Source organism: Callithrix jacchus, chromosome 5 (assembly GCF_049354715.1).
Source record: "Callithrix jacchus isolate 240 chromosome 5, calJac240_pri, whole genome shotgun sequence".
NCBI lineage: Eukaryota > Metazoa > Chordata > Mammalia > Primates > Cebidae > Callithrix > Callithrix jacchus.
In genome coordinates this window covers 85,569,566-85,592,912 of record NC_133506.1, presented here as the reverse complement: position 1 = coordinate 85,592,912, position 23,347 = coordinate 85,569,566, and the positions used below count along the sequence as shown (strand labels likewise).

The 23,347-nt window shown below is 51.4% G+C and overlaps 1 protein-coding gene, 1 long non-coding RNA gene and 1 other non-coding gene across 7 annotated transcripts; 1 reads left to right on the top strand and 2 right to left on the bottom strand.

The window, feature by feature from the left end:
* Positions 1 to 232: 232 nt before the first annotated feature.
* LOC118154431 (U1 spliceosomal RNA) lies at positions 233 to 399 on the bottom strand. The gene has a single exon (XR_004744282.1). It is a non-coding gene; the product is annotated as a U1 spliceosomal RNA (small nuclear RNA).
* Positions 273 to 14,940, top strand: LOC128932109 (uncharacterized). Of its 2 annotated transcripts, none has more exons than XR_008481518.2 (2): positions 273 to 391; positions 13,453 to 14,940. It is a non-coding gene; the product is annotated as an uncharacterized LOC128932109 (long non-coding RNA). The 2 variants fall into 2 exon arrangements; XR_013535631.1 differs by lacking the exon at positions 273 to 391 and adding an exon at positions 11,665 to 12,541.
* Positions 13,698 to 23,005, bottom strand: HEXIM2 (HEXIM P-TEFb complex subunit 2). Of its 4 annotated transcripts, none has more exons than XM_078373353.1 (3): positions 22,957 to 23,005; positions 21,005 to 21,114; positions 13,698 to 14,721 (listed from the first exon to the last, which is right to left on the bottom strand). In XM_078373353.1, exons 1-3 carry the CDS (start codon positions 22,976 to 22,978, stop codon positions 13,927 to 13,929), a joined length of 927 nt encoding a protein of 308 aa, XP_078229479.1. In that variant the 5' UTR covers positions 22,979 to 23,005; the 3' UTR covers positions 13,698 to 13,926. The 4 variants fall into 4 exon arrangements, with proteins under 4 accessions (XP_078229479.1, XP_035159109.1, XP_035159108.1 ...); XM_035303218.3 differs by lacking the exon at positions 22,957 to 23,005 and adding an exon at positions 22,635 to 22,900; XM_035303217.3 differs by lacking the exon at positions 22,957 to 23,005 and adding an exon at positions 21,854 to 21,982.
* Between the last annotated feature and the right edge of the window lie 342 nt (positions 23,006 to 23,347).

Genomic DNA, 23,347 nt, shown 5'->3' with positions numbered 1-23,347 from the left:
CGCGTGCCTGTAATCCCAGCTACTCAGGAGGCTGAGGCAGGAGAATTGCCTGAACCCAGGAGGCGGAGGTTGCGGTGAGCCGAGATCGTGCCATTGCACTCCAGCCTGGGTAACAGCAGCGAAACTCCATCTCAAAAAAAAAAAAAAGAAAGAAAGAGGGAGAGAAAGAGCAAAAAGAAAATAGAAAAGAAAGGGAGGAAATTATGGTTTTTTTGTTTGTTTGTTTTTTATTCAGGGGAAAGCACGAATGCAGTCCCCCACTATTACAAATTATGCAGTCGAGTTTCCCACATTTGGGGAAATCGCAGGGGTCAGCACATCCGGAGTGCAATGGATAAGCCTCACCCTGGGAAAACAAACCACCTTCGTGATCATGGTTCTCCCCTGCCAGGTAAGTATGATGTCTTATTTATCTTCATCTTTCCAGCATCTCCAACCCAGTGCTGACACTCAGCAAGTGCTTGGTGAATGAAAGATCACTTGAACACTTGCCCAGTAAAGCTTCAGGACCAGGCTTTAATGCCAGACCCTCCTATGCCAGATCCCAAGTCCAGGGCCTTCCCTACTCTTCCAAAACCAGGGTTGGGGGGTGGCTGGAGAGGGAGAGCAATAGTAGAGGCCCCAACCTGACTCAGCAGCATGTGCATCTGAACTGAATTACAGAATTACCAAATTACAGGGCACAGTGGAAGAACAAAACTTCATTTATCAGAACTCTGCAAATTCAGGACCTGGCACAGTGGCTCACGTTTGCAATCCCAACACTTTAGGAGGCCAAGGCAAGCTGATCACTTGAGGTCAGGAGTTCAAGACCAGCCAGGCCAACATGGTGAAACCCCATTGCTACCAAAAATACAAAAATTAGCTGGGCATGGTGGTGCATGCCTATAATCCCAGCTACTCAGGCAGCTGAGGCAGGAGATTTGCTTGAACCCGGACCTGAGGGGCAGAGGTTGCAGTGAGCTGAGATTGAGCCACTGCACTCCAGCCTGGGCGACAAATGAGACCCTGTCTCAAAAAAAAAAAAAAACCACAACAATTAGCTGGGCATGGTGGCAGGCACCTGACCTGCTCAAATCTTTTAATAATTTGATCTTAGGCTGGGCACAGTGGCTCACACCTGTAATCCCAGCACTTTGGGAGGCAGAGGCAGGCAGATCATGAGGTCAAGACATACAGAACATCCTGGCCAAGAAGGTGAAACCCCATCTCCAGTAAAATACAAAAACTAGCTGGGCGTGGTGGATCTCCCCTGTAGTCCCAGCTACTCCGGAGGCTGAGGGCTTGAACCCAGGAGGCGGAGGTTGCAGTGAGCCGAGATTGCGCCTCTGCACTCCAGCCTGGCGCCTGGCGACAGAGTGAGACTCTGTCTCAAAAAAAGAAAAATAAGAATAATAATTTGATCTTGACTGGAAACCTTTTCAGATTTGCTTATGTAATAGATGTAGCTCGACCCACTGGGCTCTTTTACATTACTGCATTGTCCTCTTCATGGGACAAAAAGGAAGAGGGGCCTCGCTAAACCAAGGTCTGACCCAAAGAGCTTGTTGCATCGTTTTGAACGGTGCAAGAAAATCAACAAGCAGCCTTCGGCACATTAAGTCTGCAAGCAGAGATGCCACTAATCGCAGACACATTCTATCGTTTATTAGGCCTCACGTGGAATGCAGCTCTGAGAAAAGGACTTCTTACCACTCACAACCCACCGAAGCATGCCCAGCCCTGAGCGGGGCATCTAGGAATGCAAACTGAGCTAACCGCATAATGAGCACACTGGAGGGGATTCACAGGCTTTGAGGATTGTTTTGAAGGAAGATAAATAGGTCCTACTTCTGTGAGATGCTGATTATTCCTTTAATGCCAATCAGAGCTAATAGTTTGAAGGGTGGTGAACAGCACTGGCGGTGGTGGAAGCCACGAGAAGCCCATCTGGTTACCGCATTATCACACACCTGTCCACACAGCAGATTTCTCACCCTGACTGATACGCATTCAAGCAAGGTCTCTGCTGGACCGCAGTGAGGAAGGCAGAGGTGTGACTGTACTGAATGGTAATAAAATGACAATTCTCTTCCAAAATGCTCTTGTTCACACTTTCCACTCAGACTGTCCTCTTGCCACCAGCAACACCCTCACCAGGCAGGCTGAAATCATCTACTCAGTTACTCATGTATCCATTTAATATTTAACATTTGTGCCAGCCACTGGGTTAGCCACTGGGGTGACAGTGACGACCAAGAGGGTCCCTACCCTCAGGATCTTGGAGTCAAGCTAACAGATCATTAGGATTCGGTGTGATTAGGAAGATGATAGAGGGAAATATGAAAGCCAGGGCCCAGAGAAAAGTGGGGCTGGCTACTTAACTGTCCCAGCCCCTCCCAGGCAGGTGCCCAGCTTGCCAATCATGCCAACACCTGCCTCCCAAACTCACTCCTCTGGGTCTTTACCCTGACATTCTGTTGGTGATGCCCCTTCCGAACCCTACCCGACCCCAAACCACTGCTTCTCCCCCAAGATCCAGCTCAAAATGATAAGCCCCAAATTCAGGAGGGAAGTTCATCTAGAAGGATGCAATCAGGCTGGGCATGGTGGCTCACACCTATAATGTCAGCATTTTGGGAAGCTGAGGCTGGCAGATCACCTGAGGTCAGGAGTTCAAGACCAGCCTGGCCAATATGGTCTCTACTAAAAAAAGAAATACAGGCCTGGCGCGATGGCTCATGCCTGTAATCGCAGCACTTTGGGAGGCCAAGGCGGGAGGATCACGAGATCCACAGATCGAGAATATCCTGGCCAACACGGTGAAACCCCATCTCCAGTAAAAATACAAAAATTAGCTGGGCATAGTGACGCACACCTATAGTCCCAGCTACTCAGAAGGCTGAGGCAGGAGAATTGCTTGAACCTGGGAGTTGGAGGTTGCAGTGAGCTGAGATCGTGCCACTGCACTCCAGCCTGGGCAAAAGAGCAAGACTTCATCTCAAAAAAATAAAAAATGCAAGGCCGGGCGCAGTGGCGCAGGTCTGTAATCCCGGCACTTTGGGAGGCCGAGATGGGTGGATCACCTGAGATCAGGAGTTCAAGACCAGCCTGGCCAACATGGCGACACCCCATCTCCAAAAATTAAAATAATAATAATAATAATAATAATAATGCAACCAGGGAAGAAAACCTTGGGGACAATTTTGGGGAGGGAGGGGTACTATTTTTAATGTTTTATTTCCTAAGCAAGAGGTTTATTCTATTATTCTATATATGCCTTTCTGTGTCTGAAATATTTCAACATAATATATTTCCAGAAGAAATTCCATTCAAGCTACACCTCCATCTTTAGCTCTACCTCCTGCTATGTTTCCTTGTCAAGAATCAAGCTCGAAATTCACTTACTGTCAGTCAAAAGCAACTTTGTGTTTCTACAGATGCATGGAAATGATTGTTACCAAGCTAGGATCCCTATTACTTCTAGGAGGGAGAGTACAATTAGGGAGCAGAATAATGCTGGGGCTTCAACAATCACCACAAGGTTGCCATTTTTTCTTCCCACACACAGCATTAAATGTTACTACTTCTTAAACCGGTGATGGGTACATAGGTGTTTTAGTAAAGATGGGGTTTCACTGGGGAACATGGCAAAAGCCCATCAATATTTTAGCCATAAATACAAAATTTTGTGTAAAATATTATATAATATTTTATAGCTAAAATGTGTGTGTGTGTATATATATATTTACATATATATATATATATTGTAGACGGAGTATTTCTCTTGCACCCAGACTGGAGTGCAGTGGAGCAATCTCGGCTCAGTGTAGCCTCTGTCTCCCAGGTTCAAGCGATTCTCCTGCCTCAGTCTCCAAATAGCTGGGATTACAGGCATGCACCACCACCACGCCCAGCTAATTTTATATTTTTGGTAGAGATGGGGCTTCACCATGTTGGCCAGGATGGTCTTGATCTCTTGAACTCGTGATCTACCCATCGCAGCCTCCCAAAGTGCTGAGATTACAGGCATGAGCCACCGCGCCTGGCCTAAAATATTGTATGTCTAAAATATCACATAAGAAATTAAACATTTGAAAAGCAACTCTAGGTGGGGCAGGATGGTTCACACCTATAATCCCAGCATTCTGGGAGGCTGAGGCAAGTGGATCACTTGAGATCAGAAGTTCAAGACCAGCCTGGCCAACACAGTGAAACCCCATCTCTACCAAAAATATAAATAATTAGCTGGGTGCAGTGGCATGCACCTGTAGTCCCAGCTACTTGGGAGGCTGAGGCAGGAGAATCACTTGAACCCAGGGGGCAGAGGTTGCAGTGAGCCGAGATCGCACCACTACACTCCAGCCTGGGTGACACAGCTAGACTCCATGTCAAAAAATTTAGAAATACAAATACAAAAATTAGCCAAGTGTCATGGTACATGCCTGTAATCCCAGGTACTGTGGAGGCTGAGGCAGGAGAATTGCTTGAATCTGAGAGGCAAAGGTTGCAATGACCCAAGACAGTGCCACTGAACTCCAGCCTGGGTGACAGAGCAAAACTCTGACAAAAAAAGAAAAAAGAAAAGCAACTCTGTCCAGAGTAAGAGGGGAGGAGGAGAAAAGAAGGATGGGAAAAAGGGAGAAGGGGTTGGGGACAGTGGTTCACATCTATCATCTCAGCACCTTGGGAGGTCAGGGTGGGAGAATTGATTGAGGCCAGAAGTTTGAGACCAGCCTGGGCAACATAGCAAGACCCCATCTCTACGACAAAATAAAAGGAAGATAGAAGGAAAAAGAAAGATAGAAGGTAGCAGTTGATGCAATTGGTAAGGAAGAGTAAGAGGTAGCTCTCTGCTAGGCATGGAGGGGACATTAGGTAATCAGGCTTGGCTGCTAGTATAGAGAGCAGCAACAGAGACTGGAGGCTGTGTCTTGATGTAGTGAGCAATACGGGGTGGCTGAGCAGGATGCTACAACTGGGCTGCCTGGGCTCAACTCTTGATGTGACCTTTTTTTTTTCTTAGACAGAGTCTTCCTCTGTTGCCAGGCTGGAGTGCAGTGGCACAGTCTTGGCTCACTGCAACCTCTGCCTCCTGGGTTCAAGCAATTCTTCCACCTCAGCCTCCTGAGTAGCTGGGACTACAGGCGCGTGCCAAACGCCCGGCTAATTTTTGTATTTTTAATAGAGACGGGGTTTCACCATGTTGGCCAGGATGGTCTCGATCTCTTGACTTCTTGATCCACCCGCCTCAGCCTCCCAAAGTGTTGGGATTACAGGCGTGAGCCACCGCATCCGGCCTTTTTTTTCTTTAAATAGAGACAAGGTCTCACTATGTTGCTCAGGCTGGTCTCCAACTCCTGAGCTCAAGTGATCCTCCCACCTCAGCCTCCCGAAGTGCTAAGATTACAAGTATGAGCCACCACACCCACCCCTGCTGAGACCTCTTATTAGTGATGTGACTTTGGACACCTTACTTCAATTTCTTTATTCTGCAAAATGCTTATGGGAATCAAATGAGATGAATTACTGTTTGGGTAATTTACTTATTTTTTTTAAAAAAAGAGATTTATTTGGCTTGTGGTTCTGGGGGATGAGAAGTCCAAGATCAAGGGGCCCCCATCTGGTGAGGGCCTCGTTGCTGTATCATAACATGACAGAAGGCATCAAATGGTGAAAGTATGCAAGACAGAGAGAGGGAATCTGCCAAACTTAACCTTTTATCAGGACCCAATCCCACAACTAACCCACTTCCTTGACAATGGCATTGATCCATTCCTAAGGACAGAGCCCTCATGACCTAATCCCCTCTTCAATGCCTCACTTCTTAATAGTGTCACAATGGGCCGGGAGCAGTGGCTTACGCCTGTAATCCTAGCACTTTGGTAGGCTGAGGAGGGCGGATCACCTGAGGTCAGGAGTTCGAGACCAGCCTGGCCAGCATGGTGAAACCCCGTCGCTACCAAAAATACAAAAATTCATCAGGTGCGGTGGTGCGCACCTGTAATCCTAGCTACTGAGGAGGCTGTGGCAGGAGAATCACTTGAACCTAGGAGGTGGAGGTTGCAGTGGGCCAAGATCATGCCATTGCACTCCGGCCTGGGAGACAAGAGTAAAACTTCGTCTCAAAAAAATAAAAAAAAAAACAACATAAGATTATCAGCTTGGGCTTGGTGGTGAAACCCTATCTCTACCAAAGATACAAAAATAAGCCAGACGTCATGGCACATGCCTGTGGTACCAGCTACTTAGGAGGCTGAGGTGGGAGAATTGCTGGAGCCCAGGAAATCAAGGCTGCAGTGAGCCTGGGTGACAGTGAGACCCTGTCTCAAAAAAGGAAACTATGAAAAAATCAGAAGGGCCTGGCGTAGTGGCTCACACCTGTAATCCCAACATTTTGGGAGGCTGAGGCGGGTGGATCACCTGAGGTTGGGAGTTTGAGACCAACCTGACCAACAAGGAGAAACCCTGTCTCTGCTAAAATACAAAATTAGCCAGGTGTGGTGGCACAGGCCTGTAATTCCAGCTATTCCAGAGGCTGAGGCAGAGAATCACTTGAACCTGGGAGCCAGCGGTTGCAGTGAGCCGAGATTGTGCCATTGTACTCCAGCCTGGGCAACAAGAATGAAACTCCATCTCAAAAAAATAAATAGCTGGGCGTGGTGGCTCACGCCTATAACCCCAGCACTTTGGGAGGCCGAGGCGGGTGGATCACAAGGTCAAGAGATTGAGACCATCCTGGTCAACATGGTGAAACCCCGTCTCTACTAAAAATACAAAAATTAGCTGGGCATGGTGGTGGGCACCTGTAGTCCCAGCTACTCGGGAAGTTAGGGCAGGAGAATTGCCTGAACCCAGAGGTAAAGGTTGCGGTGACCCCGAGATCGTGCTGTTGCACTCCAGCCTGGGTAACAGGAGCGAAACTCCGTCTCAAAATAAATAAATAAATTAATTAATTAATTAAATAGACAAGGAAGGATCTTTCTCCTACCGGTTTCAAAGAAAGTGTGGCCCTACCAACGACTCCTTGATTTCAGACTTATGACTTCCAGAAGTGTGAAACAAGACATTTCCATTGTTCTAAACCACTCAGGAGTACTTTATTGTAGCAACCTTCAGAAACAAATACACCCAGTCAGTATCTGTTGAATGAACAAATGGTGCTGTTTGTTTGCTTTCTGATGAGCCAAGGCATCTTTCCACCAGGAGAGGGGGATGTGTGTGTCCAGGACAATGGAAAGGTGCCTGGCCTGCTCTGCCAGGGGTAGTGAGCTGCAGTGAGCCAGGTAAGGCAGGATTATTATTATTTTTTATTTGAGATGGAAACTTGCTCTGTCGCCCTGGCTGGTGTGCAGTGGCACAATCTCAGCTCACTGCAACCTCCTCCACCTTCCGGGTTCAAGCGATTCTCCTGCCTCAGCCTCCTGAGTAGCTGGGATTACAGGTACACACCACCACGCCTGGCTAATTTTTGTATTTTTAGTAGAGATGGGTTTCACCATGTTGGCCAGGCTGGTCTCAAACTCCTGACCTCAAGTAATCCACTCATCTCAGCCTCCTGAAGTGCTGGAATTACAGGCATGAGCCACTGCACCCGGCCCATGGCAGGATTTGAACCTGGGCCGTCCAACACCAGTCTGTGCTTTCAACCTCTGCACTTGCCAAGACCTTGGAGTAACTCAGCTAGCTCTAGAGAACCCTCCCTGTCCTGACCTCCAAGTGGCTTCCTTCCTCCCCACCTCTGCTCTGAGTGAAGCAGAAGAAATGGATGGGGCTGGGATAATCAAGAAGGTACTAAAGAGGAAGCAAGGATAGCATTTGATTCTGAAACTCTCAGTGAGCTCATACATAGCACTCCCACCCATATATGCCACCAGCAGGAGGCCTGGAGTAAACCCCCTTGCCTGGAAAGGGCAAAAGTCATCATGCACAATACGCGCGCACACACACACACACACACACACACCCTGGGGCAAGGCGTTGTGTCTCACACACACACACACACACACCCTGGGCCAGGCGTTGTGCCACACACATGCACACACACACATACACACACACCCTGGGCCAGGGCGTTGTGCCACACACACACACACCCTGGGGCAAGGCATTGTGCCACACACACATGCACACACACACACACTGGGGCAGGGCGTTGTGCTGTTGTGGCAATGACGCAACAGTTCCTTGCTAGGCAGAATTTCAGAATCTGATTGCTGAAGGGTAACTCGGCATGTTTTCTGGTCTGACCTCCTGCCCTTTCACAGGAACCCTGGCACATCCACTGATGGGAGCCAGGAGTCTCTGGGGACAACCTGACTAACCCCCAGCTGAGTGGTGGAAATTCCTCCTTCCACTTTAGCCTGAGCTCTGCCCATTTCCTGGTCTGCCCTCTAAGGCTCCCCTGTCTGGTGTCTAAACCCTGGAAGTCATGCCATCTTGGAATCCTCCTAGGGATGTGGGCAGGTGCGAGGAACCCCACACCTGGAACTCCTGGTCAGGGCAAGCTGGGCAGAGAAAACCTCTGCAGGTCTCTGAACTCTGGTTCTCAGCCCTGGCTGTACCTGAGTATCCCCCAGGAAGCCTCAAAAATCCCAGAACAATTAAATCAGAAATTCTGGGTATGGAACCCAGGCAGTGGAACTGTGAAAACTTTCCCAGGTGATTCCAATGGGAAGTCACATTGAGAAGCAATGATTTCTAGAATATAAGAGTTCTACAAAGGAAGGGAAGCTGGACCCTGGCAAGATGGAAAGCAGTGGGAAGGCAGTCATAGGGAAGGGCTTCCAGAAAAGTGGACTGTCTGGTAGAGATAGGAGTTTAAATAAATAAATAGGCTGGGCGCGGTGGCTCACGCCTGTAATCCCAGCACTAGTGGAGGCCGAGGTGGGCGGATCACAAGGTCAGGAGATCGAGACCATCCTGGCCAACATGGTAAAATTCCATCTCTACAAAAATTACCTGGGGGTGGTGGTGCGTGCCTGTAATTCCAGCTACTTGGGAGGCTGAGGCAGGAAAATCACCTGAACCCGGGAGGTAGAGGTTGCAGTGAGTGGAGATTGCACCACTGCACTCCAGCCTGGCAACAGAGTGAGATTCCATCTTAAAAAAAAGAGAAGGGAGGGAGACAGAGAGAATTCCCAAGAACCACCTTGTAATGGAGCTACTCAGGATTACACAGTGTCCTGAAAGTAGTAAACTGTATGGCTGCTTCCATCTCAGTGCACCTCCCACACAGCTGGCACTTGGCTAAGTCTTTAATTTATCTCTTTGAAGATAGGAGAGCGTGGTGGTCGAGGGCTCAAACTACAATCAGAGAACTGGCTAGGGCTCTAGTATGGCAGGAATTGTGTGGCCTTGGGCAAGTTTCTCAACCTTTCTGAGCTTGAGTTTCTCATCTCCTGTGTCAGACCCCAAACTCCACAGTATTAATCACATTTTCCCCACCTTCACTGCCTGGACTCACAGGGAGGAGCCAGGAGGTCAAAGGGGTGGTAGTCCAGGCAGCGAGTTCCAGGTAGAAGCCGCCTGGCCAGGGATGGGTCCTGGAGGATGCAAGATCCTAGACTGGCCTGAGGCCCCCTCCCATCCCCTTGAACAAATGAGGAAAGGGAGCCCCTGAGTGAGAAGCAGAACTAGGATGGATCACAGTGCTCAGGACTCCTAGTCCAGTGCTCTCTCTCCAACAGCACCCTTGGGGAGTCTGTGTGTTTCAGGTACAGGCACCAGGACACCAGAGAGTTTTCCCCTCAAGACTCTAGCAACAGAATATCCAGAATGAGTAAACCCATAGAGGCTGGGTATGGTGGCTCACGCCTGTAATCCCAGCATGTTGGTAGGCCAAGGTGGCAGATAACCTGAGGTTGGGAGTTCAAGACCAGCACGACCAACATGGAGAAACCCCATCTCTACTAAAAATACAAAATTAGCCAGGCGTAGTGACACATGCCCGTAATCCCAGCTACTCGGGAGGCTGAGGCAGGAAAATCGCTTGAACCTGGAAGGTGGAGGCTGCGGTGAGTCGAGATTGCATCATTGCACTCCAGCCTGGGCAACAAGAATGAGACTCTGTCTCAAAAAAAAAAAAAAAATCAAGAAAGAAAGAAAAGAATGAAAAATAGGCCGGGTGCGGTGACTCACCCCTGTAATCCCAGCACTTTGGGAGGCTGAGACGGGCGGATCACCTAAGGTCAGGAGTTTTCAGGATCAGCCTGGCCAACATGGTGAAACCCTGTCTCTACTAAAAATACAAATATTAGCCAGACATGGTGTTGGGCACCTATAATCCCAGCTACTCGAGAGGCTGAGGCAGGAGAATCGCTTGAACCCCAGGGAGCAGAGGTTGCAGTGAGCCAAGATGAAGCCACTGCACTTCAGCCTGGGCTACAGTGAGACTCCATCTGAAAAAGAAAAAAAAAAAAAAAAAGAATGAAATGAAAAATAATGGTACCAGTAGCTAAGAGTGGACAAGTGCTAGAGGGGTAGGGGAGATAACAGGAGGGGCTGAGGGCTGGGAGAGGGGAACACTTGGCAGAAACAGGTAAGGTTGAGGTGGTGGAAGGGTTTGAGGGAGGATCCCAGCTGCAGGTGAAGGTAGTCTGGAGGAAGCTGACTTCGATCCCTTGGCCTGCAGGGGAGAAGCAGAAGGAGTGGGACTCAGGGAAGGCCCTTGCAGCTGCTGGGCTGTTCGCCTTCTCTCCGACTGGAAGGTCCCGGTTGGGGGGCAGGGCCGTATCCTCTGAGCTGTTTCACTTTCAGAGCGACATCACAGGTGGATGGTTCTTTTAAAAACCCTGGCACCAATGGAATGAAATGGAACACGTAGGCAGCAGGAAGATTTGCCGCCGCCGCCGCCCACACCAGGGAAGTGAGGCTGGCACTGGGCTCTGTGTGTGCCACCTCCAGGCAGCCAGGAGACTCCCCAGGGCAGAGGGAGCCTGCCCAGCACCTATGGTAGCTTCAGCAGTTGCAGAAGGCAGCACCCCCTGGGGCATGAGGTGGGGGAAGGGAATGGGTGAGCACCACGGGCTCCTTTGTCAGACCCAGGAAGGAGAGTGGGGACAGCTACCGGAAGTAGGGGGATATGAAACTCCCTCCGGAATGTATGCCCCCCTCTCCCCTCCCCTCCCCACATGCACAGCCCCTGCACATGCTCAGTGTGCCCATGAATTGGGTTGGTTGGGGGAGGGCACTGGCTGGCACCCCCACTTAAAGGGCCAGTGCCACACTTGCCTGTTCCCAACAGGGCAATGGGACCTGACCACCTTTCCCCCTATACTGTTACTTCCCTTTGGACCCCCTTCCTCTCTGTGGGAGTTCCTCCTGCCCCACCCTACCAACCTCTGCCCACCCCTCTCCCTCATTCCCTGACCCCATTGCAGGCAGGGTGTGTACATGGGGCACAGGAGTTTCCAACTAGGGTCGGGGAGTTCCTGCCGGGGAGGAAAGAGGGATCCCAAGCCAGGCTGGGCAGGAATGGTGGGAGGTTCCAACAGCCACTCCTGTGAAACATGTGTTCTCTGCACTTCCCTCCCTGGCTCAGGTGACTAAGAGGGTCCCAGAAAGCACAGGGCATGAGGGCAGCTCTGGAAAGGCCCAGGGAGGCTGTGTCCAGGCCCAACTTCCCTAGCTAAGGGCATGTGATGTGGGGGTGGGGGTGTCTTGTAAACTGGAGCCTCCACCATTGCAGTGGGCGGAGTGGAGGCCCAGGCTTCAAGACCAAGCAGCAGGTGTGGGAACAACTGTAAGCAAAAGGGGTGGGGCACCGAGGGACCCAGGCCTGGCTCCCACCCACAGCTGAGCCGGTTCTCTCCAGTGCTGACCCCCAGCTCCTCCCTGCACACCCCTTACCCAGGAGTCAGGGAGCCAGGCGTGTGGGGGGAAGGTGCAGATAGGGACCCTCTTCATGGACCCCTCCCATTTGGGTTCAGGCCCTCCCACACTCCCAGCTCACAGCCTTTGTTCTCTTCTTGCCCCACCCGACTTGCAGCCTGGGGGAAAGTTAACCCACCAGGTGCTGCTCTATTTGCACCCTTCAGCCTTTAATGTGTAAGGGGGATGTTGGGGAAGCAACTGGCAGCTTTCCTGCCTCCAGACTCCTCAGCTTCTGGGCCAAGAAGGGCCAAACTCTTGACCTGCCCCCACTGGCAATACGCCCCCAGCGCCCTCACTCACACCCCTCCCCCCACACTCCAGCAGCCCTCTGGAATCTACTCTCACCTCCTAGACACACACACACACACACACACACACACACACACACACACAGGCACCTCCGGGTAAACAACCTTTGTCCACCTTTGTCCTGGGCCTCCTCTCTCCCTCGGGCTCCATGCTTAGGAATGCAGCTGGGAGGCTGCCAGCAAAGGCCAATGGGCCTCTGGGTCCCAGGCTAGCACCCCACTGCACCTCACAGGGGCAGGCAGGCCTCCAAAGGCTCTTCTGGAATCCAAAAAGCCATTTCCTCGCTAAGCCTCTGGTTTCCCATCTGCAAAGTGGGGATGATGATTCCTGCTGCCCTTCTTGACTGAGCTGTCTGAGGACCCAGGCTTCTAGGGAGCAGGTACCCCAGAATGGGATTTTGCTTTCTCTTGAAACCCGTGTGTTCCTAGAATCTGTTCTATGTTTCACTGTAGAAGGCTCCGGCCAGGCCTGGGTGTGGCAGGGTAGAAATGAAAGTTGTCCTGGCAACACACAGGATTTCATCAACATTTCCATCCCTGGGCCGAGTCTTGTCTTGCCCAATGTGGCCTGTCAAGATGAGGGCCTGGAAGGGAAGCTAGGCTGGGCAGCCAGGCCTCTGTCCCTCCCCTTGCCTGGTGGCAGAGCCAGCACTAGCTCACTGGTGAGTTGACTAATTTCCTCTGCCACCACTAGTTATCCCTGTTCATTGCTGCCTGACACCCAACACCGGCCTGCAAGGGTACCAGGAGGGGATGGAAGAGACAGGGTGTCTGGGGAAGGGTGGGCCTGAGTGTGAAGGGGTGGGTGAGCTTGTTTTCAGAGGCCGGTGGTATCTGCGTTACTCAGGCTGACCCAGCTCTCTCCGATGTACAGACAGGCTAGGGCCTCACACACTTCACAGGGAATTCACACCCACGTGGTGAGGCAGAGAGGAGCAGGACGAAAAGATGCATGGCAGGCACCGGGAGAGCCGGGCTGCTCTGCTCTAAGGGGATCCATGCGCCGCCCCCTCTGCCTCTTGACTGTATTTTCTACCAGGAGAGCATCTCCCTCAGTACCTTCGGGAAGAAGGGGACAAACATGAAGGTGATGACTAACCTCAGGCCCAACCCCCTGCAGAGAGGGGTCGGGGTTGGGGGGTGATAAGAACAAAGAGACACAAGGCACCCAGATCCCGCCTAGGCCAGCATTTAAACTTCGAGGAGGAAAATACAGGGAGCTCAGAAGCAAACTCTCAAGGAACCCCTGGGCCTGGGCCTTCTCCAAAAGCCCCCATTCTCTCTCCTCCAGGGAAAGCTCGAAGCTCCTCACAGCGATCTGGCCGAAATTGGGGGCTCCTGACTCAGCTCCTTCCCACCTAGAAAATGTTTCATGCAGCTGGATGGCTCCAACACCCACAGAGCAGGATTCAAATAACCTGAAGACCTTGGCACAGCAGGCTTGGGGCAGCGGGGACTGGGGCCCCACTCAGACCTCTGTGGGGCAAATGTTTTGTTTCTCAGAACAGCCCAAGTGAAATCAATCCTAGACACTCGCCATTTGGTCCCACCAAGACCATTTAATTTCTCTGTAAAAAGTAAGCTGACACAGAAGAACCAACTGTGAAAATGGTGAAGCGGGAGTCTGAATCGATTTAGCTGTTCTCAGGGGGCACAGGGTGTTGAGGGTGGTTTTCATCTGCCACCTGCCTCCTTGAGACCCAGCTGACCTGAGTGTGTATGAAATAAGACCTTCTCCTTGTGTCCACCAGGCTCAGGGGCACCCCTAGGTACCCTGCTCTTCGTCACAGCGGCAGCCCTCTCGGTTCCACATCTGGTTCTCCTGCCGAAGCCTCTGGTTCTCGGTCCGGAGCCTCTCAACCTCAGCGGCCAGCTCCTCCACCTGGCGGCAGGACTGCTGGCCCGTGCATGCCTGCAGCTGCTGCAGCCTCCTGGTCTCCTCCTCGGCCTGCGACAGCCGCTTCTCCAGCTCCAGGTAGTCTCGCACCAGCTCCTGCTTGCTGCGGCCATGCAGGCTCTCAGTGCGGAAGCGCTCATAAGCCTCAGAGAAGTCCCTCTGCTGGAACTCACCGTGCACTCGGCCCCGCCCATCACTGTCCCCGGCCTCACTCTCCCCACTGGAACCTGGGTGGGAGACCCCAGGGGGCACATCCAAGTTGGGCTCTTCTGGGTCTCGGTCATTCATCAGGAACTGGGTGGTGTTGTAGGGGGCCACGGGCTGGCCTTTGGCGAACATCTGCTCTCGGACTCGGGACGCCCTCTGGCTCTGCCTCTCATCCCGCTGTTGTTTCTCAGCCCAGCTCAGCTCCAGGTAGGGCCGCCAGTGCCGTCTGCGCTTTGACGGCCGCCGACGGTGTTTCTTCCGGGCCAGTACTGCCTCCGCTGAGCAGCCCCCTGAGCTCTGGGTCCAGTGACTCCTACTGTTCCAGCCCAGGCCTCCAACAGCCCCAGCAAGATCTTCATCCTCTGAGTGGCTCTCCATCTGGGGTGTCAGGGGCAGGGAACCACCAGAGTCATGAGGCTCAGAGGGTGTTTGGGGGCTCCCTGGGGTACCAGAGGTCTAAAGAGAGAGAGGAGGAAGAAGGATGGATCAGACAGCCTGTCCCTGGAGATGGAACCCTTCCCTCTCTACCCAGCGTGAAGCCAACCTTCCCACACTCAGCTAACTTGGTCACTCTTACTTAGCCCCTCACCCTTTTGCAACCATTTGTTTACAAAGTTACCTGTCTACTGTCTGTCCCCCAACCTTCCCCAAGTAAACTCACGGTGACAGCAGGAATTTTGCCTGTGGGTTTCACTCTGTAATTTCAATGCCTAGAATAATACCTGGCACTGAGTAGGAGTTCCATAAATACTGTCCAAATGAGTAAAGTAGGGGAAGGAGAAAACTGGGATAGAAGATGGATCTTGATGCATCTCCTTGATCAGAAGCCCAAATGGCACCTGCTCTTCCCTCTTCTCAGAAAACCTAACTTTCAAACAGAGCTGGCTTCATGAGCAGGTGACCTGTGCAGTCCCACAGAGGCCCTGAACCTGGCTTCATGCTGTCCTTGTCTTAAATTTTTTGTTTAAAAAAAAAAAAAAAAAAAGCCACACACAGTGGCTCACACCTGTAATCCCAGCACTTTGGGTGGCTGAGGCAGGTGGATCACCTGAGGTTATGAGTTCAAGACCAGCCTGACCAACATGGAGAAACCCTGTCTCTACTAAAAATACAAAAAAATCAGCTGGGTGTGGTGGCGTAGGCCTGTAATCCCAGCTACTCGGGAGGCTGAGGCAAGAGAATCCCTTGAACCCGGAAGGCAGAGGTTTCGGTGAGCCAAGATTTCGCCGAGCCAAGATTTCGCCATTGCACTCCAGCCCGGGCAACAAGAACAAAACTCCATCTCAAAACAAAACAAAACAAAACAAAAACAAATCTTTATTTTTTATTTTATTTTTTGAGATTGAGTCTCACTCTGTCGCACAGGCTGGAGTGCTATGGTGCAACCTTGGCTCACCGTAACCTCTCCCTCCCGAATTCTCCAGCCTCAGCCTCCCGAGTAGCTGGGATTACAAGCATGTGCCACCACGCCCGGCTTATTTTTGAATTTTTAGTAGAAATGGGGTTTCACCATGTTGGCCAGGCTGGACTCCATGTCAAAACAAAAGAAAACAAACACAGGAGGCTGAGGCAGGAGAATTGCCTGAACCCAGGAGGCAGAGCTTGCGGTGAGCCAAGATCGTGCCATTGCACTCTAGCCTGGGTAACAAGAGCGAAACTCTGTCTCAAAAAAAAAAAAGAAAGAAAACAAACAAACAAAACACAGCTTATTTTTAGAGACAGGGTCTCTGTTGCCCAGGCAGAAATGCAGTGGTACAATAATAACTCACTGTATTAGCCTCAAACTCCTGGGCTCAAGCAATCCTCCTGCGTTAGCCTCCCAAGTAACGATCTACAGATAGGTGCCACCACACCTGGCCACTGTCTTTAACTTTTTAATAATTTTTTAACAAGATGCCCTTTTGCACTGGGCCCCACAAATTATGTTGCTGATCCTGCTTCCAGCTGTTTGCATGGCTGACTTTTTTTTCATGTTTTGTGTGTGTGTGTGAGACAGAGTCTTTCTCTGCACCCAGGAGTGCAGCAGCGCCACCTCGGCTCACTGCAACCTCCGCCTCCTGGGTTTAAGCAATTCTTCTGCCTCAGCCTCCCAAGTAGTGAGGACTACAGGCGCACACCACCACGCCCAGCTAATTTTTTGTTTTGTATTTTAGTAGAGACGGGTTTCATCATGTTGGCCAAGATTGTCTAGAACTCCTGACCTCAAGTAATCTGCTCGACTCAGCCTCCCAAAGTGCTGGGATTATAGGCATGAGTCACTGTGCCTATGTGTTTTTTTTTCTTTTTTTTTTTTTTTGAGACAGAGTCTCATTCTGTTGCCCAGGCTGGAGTGCAGTTTTGCAATCTCAACTCACTGCAACCTCCGCCTCCCAGGTCAAGTGATTCTCCTGCCTCAACCTCCAAGTAGCTGGGCTACAGGCGCCTGCCACCACACCCAGCTAATTTTTTATATTTTTAGTAGAGACAGGGTTTCACCATGTTGACCAGGCTGGTCTTAAACTCCTGACATCAGGTGATCCACCCACCTCGGCCTCTCAAAGTGCTGGAATTCAGGTGTGAGCCACCGTGCCTGGCCACCTTTTTTCCTCTTTTAGAGCTTAGCTCCAATATCAAGGAGGCCAGGCCCTCCTTGACCACCCTACCTAAAGTAGACTCCTCCATCTCCCCTCCCTAGTGATTCTATCACATCACACAGTTAGCACATAGCATTTCACATATGGCCATTTAACATCTGTCTTGCTCTTGTGAGAATGCATCTTGTCTGACCAACTTACCACTGTATCCCTATGCGCAGCACAAGGGAAGTGCTCAGTACAGTAAATATCTGTTAAGTGACCTAAACCGTACAAGATAGGGAGATCCAAAAGATATTGGGAAATAAGACTCCCGGCCTGGCACAGTGGCTCATCCTGGTAATCCTAGCGCTTTGGGAGGCCAAGGCGGGTGGATCACTTGAGCCCAGAAGTTCAAGACCAGCCTGGGCAACACAGCGAAACCCCATCTCTACAAAAAATTACCCAAGCATGGTGGTCAACACCTGTAGTCCCAGCTACTTGGGAGGCTGAAGTAGGAGGATCACTTGAGCCCAGAAGGTTGAGGCTGCAGTGAGTCGTGATTGCACCAGTGCACTCCAGCCTGACTGACAGGGCTGGAGTCTCAAAAAAAAAAAGGGAAAATAAGACTTCTTTCTCTATCTTTCTGTGGTAAAGAAGATGCAGCATGACAGGTGTGGTGGCTTATGCCTATAATTCCAGCACTTTGGGAGGCAGAGGTGGGTGGATCACCTGAGGTCAGGAGTTTGAGACCAACCTGGCCAACACGGCAAAACCCTGTCTCTACTAAAAATACAAAAGAATTGGCTGGGCATGGTGGCACACATCTGCAATCCCAGCTACTTGGGAGGCTGAGGTAGGAGAATCGCTTGAGCCTGGGAGGCAGAGGTTGCAGTGAGTCAAGATTGCGCCACTGTACCCTAGCCTGGGCAACAGAATGAAACTCTGTCTCAAAAAATAAATTAAACGAAACAAAATAAAATAAGATATAGAACATATTTATTCCAGGCAGAAGTTGGTAGTTGGTATCACTCTTCTATATGAATGGCAGTAAAGAGATCCTCTCCAAGGACAGGGAGGGTCAGCCTCCAGTCTGCAATGAGAGAGTTCCAGAACTCATCTAAGAGATGGAAAGGCTCTGTCAAGAGTGGATATTCAGGGTATCTATTTATCTCTGTTGTGGGAAGGGTGGGAGTACTGGGTGTGGGAGATGGGGAATGAGTTGCTCTAAGTTTGTAGTTTGGGCAATTTCTAATAATAACCACTACCATTGGTATGTTGTTGAGTAATACACAACACGGTTCAGAGACATGTGAGCATGGGTCCATACACATGGGGTGTATATTGAGGAATGTGGTGTATGCAGCCCTTAAGAGCCAGGCATGGCTGGGCACGGTAGCTCACGCCGATAATCCCAGCACTTCGGGAAGCCGAGGCAGGCGGATCATGAGGTCAAAAGATCGAGATCATCCTGGCCAACATGGTGAAACCCATCTCTACTAAAAATACAAAAATTAGCTGGGCGTGGTGGCGCATGCCTGTGGTCCCAGCTACTCGGGAGGCTGAGGCAGAAGAATCGCTTAAACCCAGGCGGAGGTTGCAGTGAGCCGAGATTGAGCCACTGCACTCCAGCAAGACTCAGTCTCAAAAAAAAAAAAAAAAGGGCCAGGCACATGTCATGTGTGTTGTGCAGACCCTGAAGAGAATTTCGGGGAAAAGGAGGTATGTCGGGGTATGTGTGTATGTGGAGTGTGTGTGTATGTGGGGTTTGTGGTGTTACTTCACCTGCAGGGAAATCACCAAATATAAGCAATAACCCTGGTCTCCGCCAGTGGCTGGGCCAAATGAGACAGAGCTGTTGCCCCACCTGGGAGAGGCAAGGCCACTGAGATGCCAAGGCAGGGTGGCTTGTTGGTGTGCACAGTCACATGCTCCCAGCCTTCAGTAAAAGTGCCTTGTGGATCCTCCACCCCCATCCAAGCAACCCTGGCACCCTGACCCTACCTGCTCCCTCCCTCTTGAAGACTTGGCCCTCTACTACCATGATCACTACGGTAGATAAGCTGTGTGACATTGCTGAACAGTGTAGCCCTGACATGTCATGAATTCTGAGTTCAGTCAATCCAGAAAACACAGAATGGACTAGGCAGGGTGGGTCAGAAGCTCTCTGGCCCCTTCCCTAAGCTCCCTGCTCATCTATCTACAGGAAGTCATGGACTAAGGGACTTACCCACCATGGGTAAAGGTGGGTAGTAAGAGAATACGGGCTGGGCAAGCATGGGTTCCTGCTGCCAGGTTGGAAAGGGGCATCCTCTGAGGGTCTGATATGATCTTTCTCTCTACCCTTTCGCAGGTTATATCCTACCCGCTACCTCCATTCCAAGCTATTATTATTAAGACAGAGTCTCACTTCGTCACCCAGGCTGGAGTGGAATGGCATGATCTCAGCTCACTGCAACCTCTGCCTCCTGGGTTCAAGTGATTTCCTTGCCTCAGCCTCCCAAGCAGCTGGGATTACAGGCATGTACCACCATGTCTGGCTAATTTCAGGGTTTTTTTCTTTTTGAGACGAAGTCTCGCTCTGTCGCCCAGACTAGAGTGCAATGGTGTGATCTTAGCTCACTACAACCTCCACCTCTTGGATTCAAGCAATTCTCCTGCCTCAACCTCCTGAGTAGCTGGGATTACAGGTGCCTGTCACTACGCCCAGCTAATTTTTAGTAAAGATGGGGTTTTACCATGTTGGCCAGGCTGGTCTCAAACTCTTGATCTCAGGTGATCCACCTTTCTTGGCCCCCCAAAGTGCTAGGATTATAGGCATGAGCATTACAGGCGTGAGCCACTGTGCCTGCCCTGTTTTTTGTTTTTTTTTCTTTTTTTAATTTTCCTTGCCTCCGTTACCTGAAACATCTGAATCTCATGGCCTGGTTTTTTTTTTGGCTTGTTTGTTTTTTGAGATGGAGTCTCACTCTGTCACCCAAGCTAAAGTGCAGTGGTATATATATCTCAGCTAAGTGCAACCTCTGCATTCTAGGTTCAAGTGATTCTCCTGCCTCAGCCTCCCAAGTAGCTAGTATTACAGGCATGTGCCACCATGCCAGCAAATTTTTGTATTTTTAGTAGAGATGAGGTTTCACCATGTTGGCCAGGCTGGTCTTGAACTCCTGGTCACAAGTGAATATCCTGCCTGGGTCCATTCCAAATTATGAACCAGAAACTCTTCTTCCTGCTTCAGACTTGGTTCTTAGCCTGGACAAAATGCAAACATTCAACCAAGTCCCTCCATACCCTCTTTGGACTTGAGGTCAAGGCAAGGTTCTATTGTCAGAAGGCCCTATGTTTAAACCCTGAGCCTGTTGCTTGTAGGCAGCATGATTCTGGAAAACAGGTATTTCAGGTCTCAAAACCTTAGCTTCTGGGAATTGGAAATATTTACTACCTGAAAGGGTTACTAGGATTTTTTTTTTTTTTTTGAGAGTCTTGCTGTGTCACCAGGCTGGAGTGCAGTGGCATGATCTTGGCTCACCACAACCTCCACCTCCCAGGTTCAAGCAATTCTCCTGCCTCTGCCTCCCAAACAGCTGGGATTACAGGCGCACACCACCACGCCCAGCTAATTTTTTTGTATTTTTAGTAGAGACAGAGAGACAGGGTTTCACCATATTGGCCAGGCTGCTCTAGAATTCCTAACCTCGCCCAGCCTTTTTTTTTTTTTTTTTTTTTTGAGACGGAGTCTCCCTCTGTCCCCCAGGCTGGAGTGCAATGGCGAAATCTTGGCTCACTGCAACCTCCACCCCCTGGGTTCAAGCGATTCTCCTGCCTCAGCGTCCCAAGTAACTGGGATCACAGGCATGTGCCACCAGCACGCTAGGCTAATTTTGTATTTTTATTAGAGACAGGGTTTTGTCATGTTGGTCATGCTGGTCTCAAACTCCTGACCTCAGGTGATCCACCCACCTAGGCCTCCCAAAGTGCTGGGATTACAGGCGTGAGCCACTGCACCCGTGAAGTTACTAGCATTTCATAACAGCATAGACTGGGATTCCGGCCTATTGCCTAGTGCATAGCAGGGACTCATCAAAATACTGGTTTTCCAAATCTACCAAAACATTTGAGACAAGAAATTCGGATGTCAGGTGTGGGACTCGTGCCTAGGGTACTCGGGTGGACAGGAGGGCAGGGCTTACCTTGGCCTCCTCCAGGGCTGCGGGTGACTCTGCATTACAGGCAGTCTGGTTCGGAGAGGCCATCATCTTCCGTTTCAAATCTTTCTGCAGACGCCTGGAACTAGTGACACCTGTTTTGAACAACAACAGAAACCCATCCTGAAGGAACGTTCTCAGGAAAACTCCGAATACAAAAGTTAGCCGGGTGTGGTGGCGCGCGCCTGCCCAGAATTGTTTCCCCAGGCAGCGGCAGCCATTTTGTACCCCAGCCCTTCATACAGTCATTCTCAAATGCAGGCCCCGGAAGGGTGCCTCCAATACTGGGTTTCACACCTCCAGCCAGCAAGGGGGCAAACGGGATTCAGGGGCCGTCTTTCCAGTCCTGGTCCTCGGGTCCCTCACCAGGGCTCATGTCCTCCTGGAAGTCAGCGAGGCCCAGGCTGGCAGCCAGGAAGCCAGGTGTAAGCTTTGTTCCCCCAACCACCAAAACGGAAAGGAGACTGCCTGGGAAGGCTGGAGTGCAGCGGGGCTGCGGCGGCGACAGGAGAACACGGAGCAAGCTCAAGAGTCCCTTCCCACTGTCTCCAGGGACCCCAATCTTGATGCAGTCCTGCATCCCCAATCTTCTCCCCAAGCTAGGCTCCAAAGGCTAGACGCACAGCTGGGACCTGGGCCAAGCCTGGAGCCAAGGCCTTTTTCTCTAAGGTCTGGCCTGCCTCCCTCCTTCCTCTCAGTAAGTGAAACGGAGGAAAGGGGAAAGAAGTCTTCGCGCTACATGCAGCTGGGAGGGAAACCCAGCTGCGATAAGGATGAATTTCTTGGAAGAGGGGAAAAAGTCATGGAAAGAGGTTTTGCAAAAGTGGAACTAACCTATTATTCGCTGTCAAGGGCTATGCACACCACTACATCTGTGTATCTTTCTGTGCGACTGCCTGTCGGTGCAATTCCCAACGCCTGAGCCCTACCTCTTGCTACAGTTGCAGCAGCTCTGGTCAAGCCGCTCAGGGAACGAAGATGGGGGGAGAACATAGCCTGGACGCGCGGTGCCTGCTGGGGATTGTAGTTCTTCTAGCCTGAAAAGCGGGCCAAACGCCTGTCACGTCAACAGCCACACCCGAGATTCCGAAACCCATCTACCCTTGCGCGGGGGACAGCCCGCGCGCGCACCGCTGATTTTTTTTGATTGGTTAAGTCTTCTGCCAATATTCTCGCTTTTGTCAACGATTAGTTGTGAGGAGGCACGACTGGACCCGCCTTCTCCGAACTCAAAGAGTTCATTGATGGCGTTAATCTTTACGGGGCGGAAAATAGATCCGGCTGAGATGGGCGGGGCAGCAGGAGCGGAGGGATCCTTGGCCTTTGAGGAAGGCGACGAGAAGATCGGCGGCCATCGCCGCCATTTTGGGCTGGGAGGAGGCAGCGGAGGGACTCGCTGCGCAGTGAGAGCACCCCGTGGGGGGTGGTCCGGGCGCGGGGAGAGGCCGGGCCGAGTGGGCTGCCTGAACTGGTGGCGCCGGGAGACAGCGGGAAGTGGGACCGGGGGCCGGGGAGGGTGAAGGTTGGAGTCTCCCCGGCTGAGCCCGGTCCTCAAACCGTCCCGGCAGCCCCGCACTCTCGCCTGTCATAGAGTGCGGGGTTCCTCGGTAATTACCGCGTGTTTCCCGAGACCCCAGCAGAGGAGAGGCTGGTGAAACGGCTCCCCTCTGCAGTCCTTCCACAGGGGCGCGGATGCTGAGGCCGAGCTCTGCCGACTTCCCTCCCAACCCCCATTCGGCCTGGGTATGGCGGCGAGGCCCCGCCAAGCGGGACTCCCACTTCGACTGGCGAGGTGGGGGCGACGCCAGATTCCAGAGGCTGGCGCCGCGGGGGAGGGCGGAGGTCGCAGGTCGCAGGTCTGGCCGCACGTCCCTCCGGTATGGCAGTCAGCTGGAGGCTCGGAGGGCGGAGATCCTAGTTGCACCCACCCACCTTACCTAGCGTACACCAAAGCGCCATCTCGCCGCCCTGGGTGCGAAAAACCACAGCTCTCTTTAACTGTAGCAACCACTAATTCCCCCTGGGACCAGCCAGATAGGGGCACGTGGAAACCTTCACGAGCCCGGTGCCTGGAGGTCCCTGAGGCTCTTGCCTTCAAGATATCTCCCACCCAGTCCCGATTCTCCGGACAACCTGACCTAGCACGTCGCCAGCCTCCTGGTGAAACGCCTAAAGTGTGCTGTCCCACTTCTCTTGAAAGTTTACACCAAAGGGATGAGGTTTTGCCGTTTACAGGACTGGGGCACAGTCGCTTCGGGTCAGAAGTAGAAATGGAGTGGCTCATTTCGTATGCTTCATCAACATATGCTTGGATTTTTAAACCCGAGC

Excerpts from the sequence above, each read along its gene's own strand:
- HEXIM2 (XM_078373353.1), bottom strand. The coding sequence starts at position 22,978 with ATGGCGCTTTGGTGTACGCTAG. Across the intron at positions 21,115-22,956 it reads GGCGCTTTGGTGTACGCTAG|GTGTCACTAGTTCCAGGCGT; the intron begins GTAAGGTGGGTG and ends TGTTCAAAACAG. Across the intron at positions 14,722-21,004 it reads CAGCCCTGGAGGAGGCCAAG|ACCTCTGGTACCCCAGGGAG; the intron begins GTAAGCCCTGCC and ends CTCTCTCTTTAG.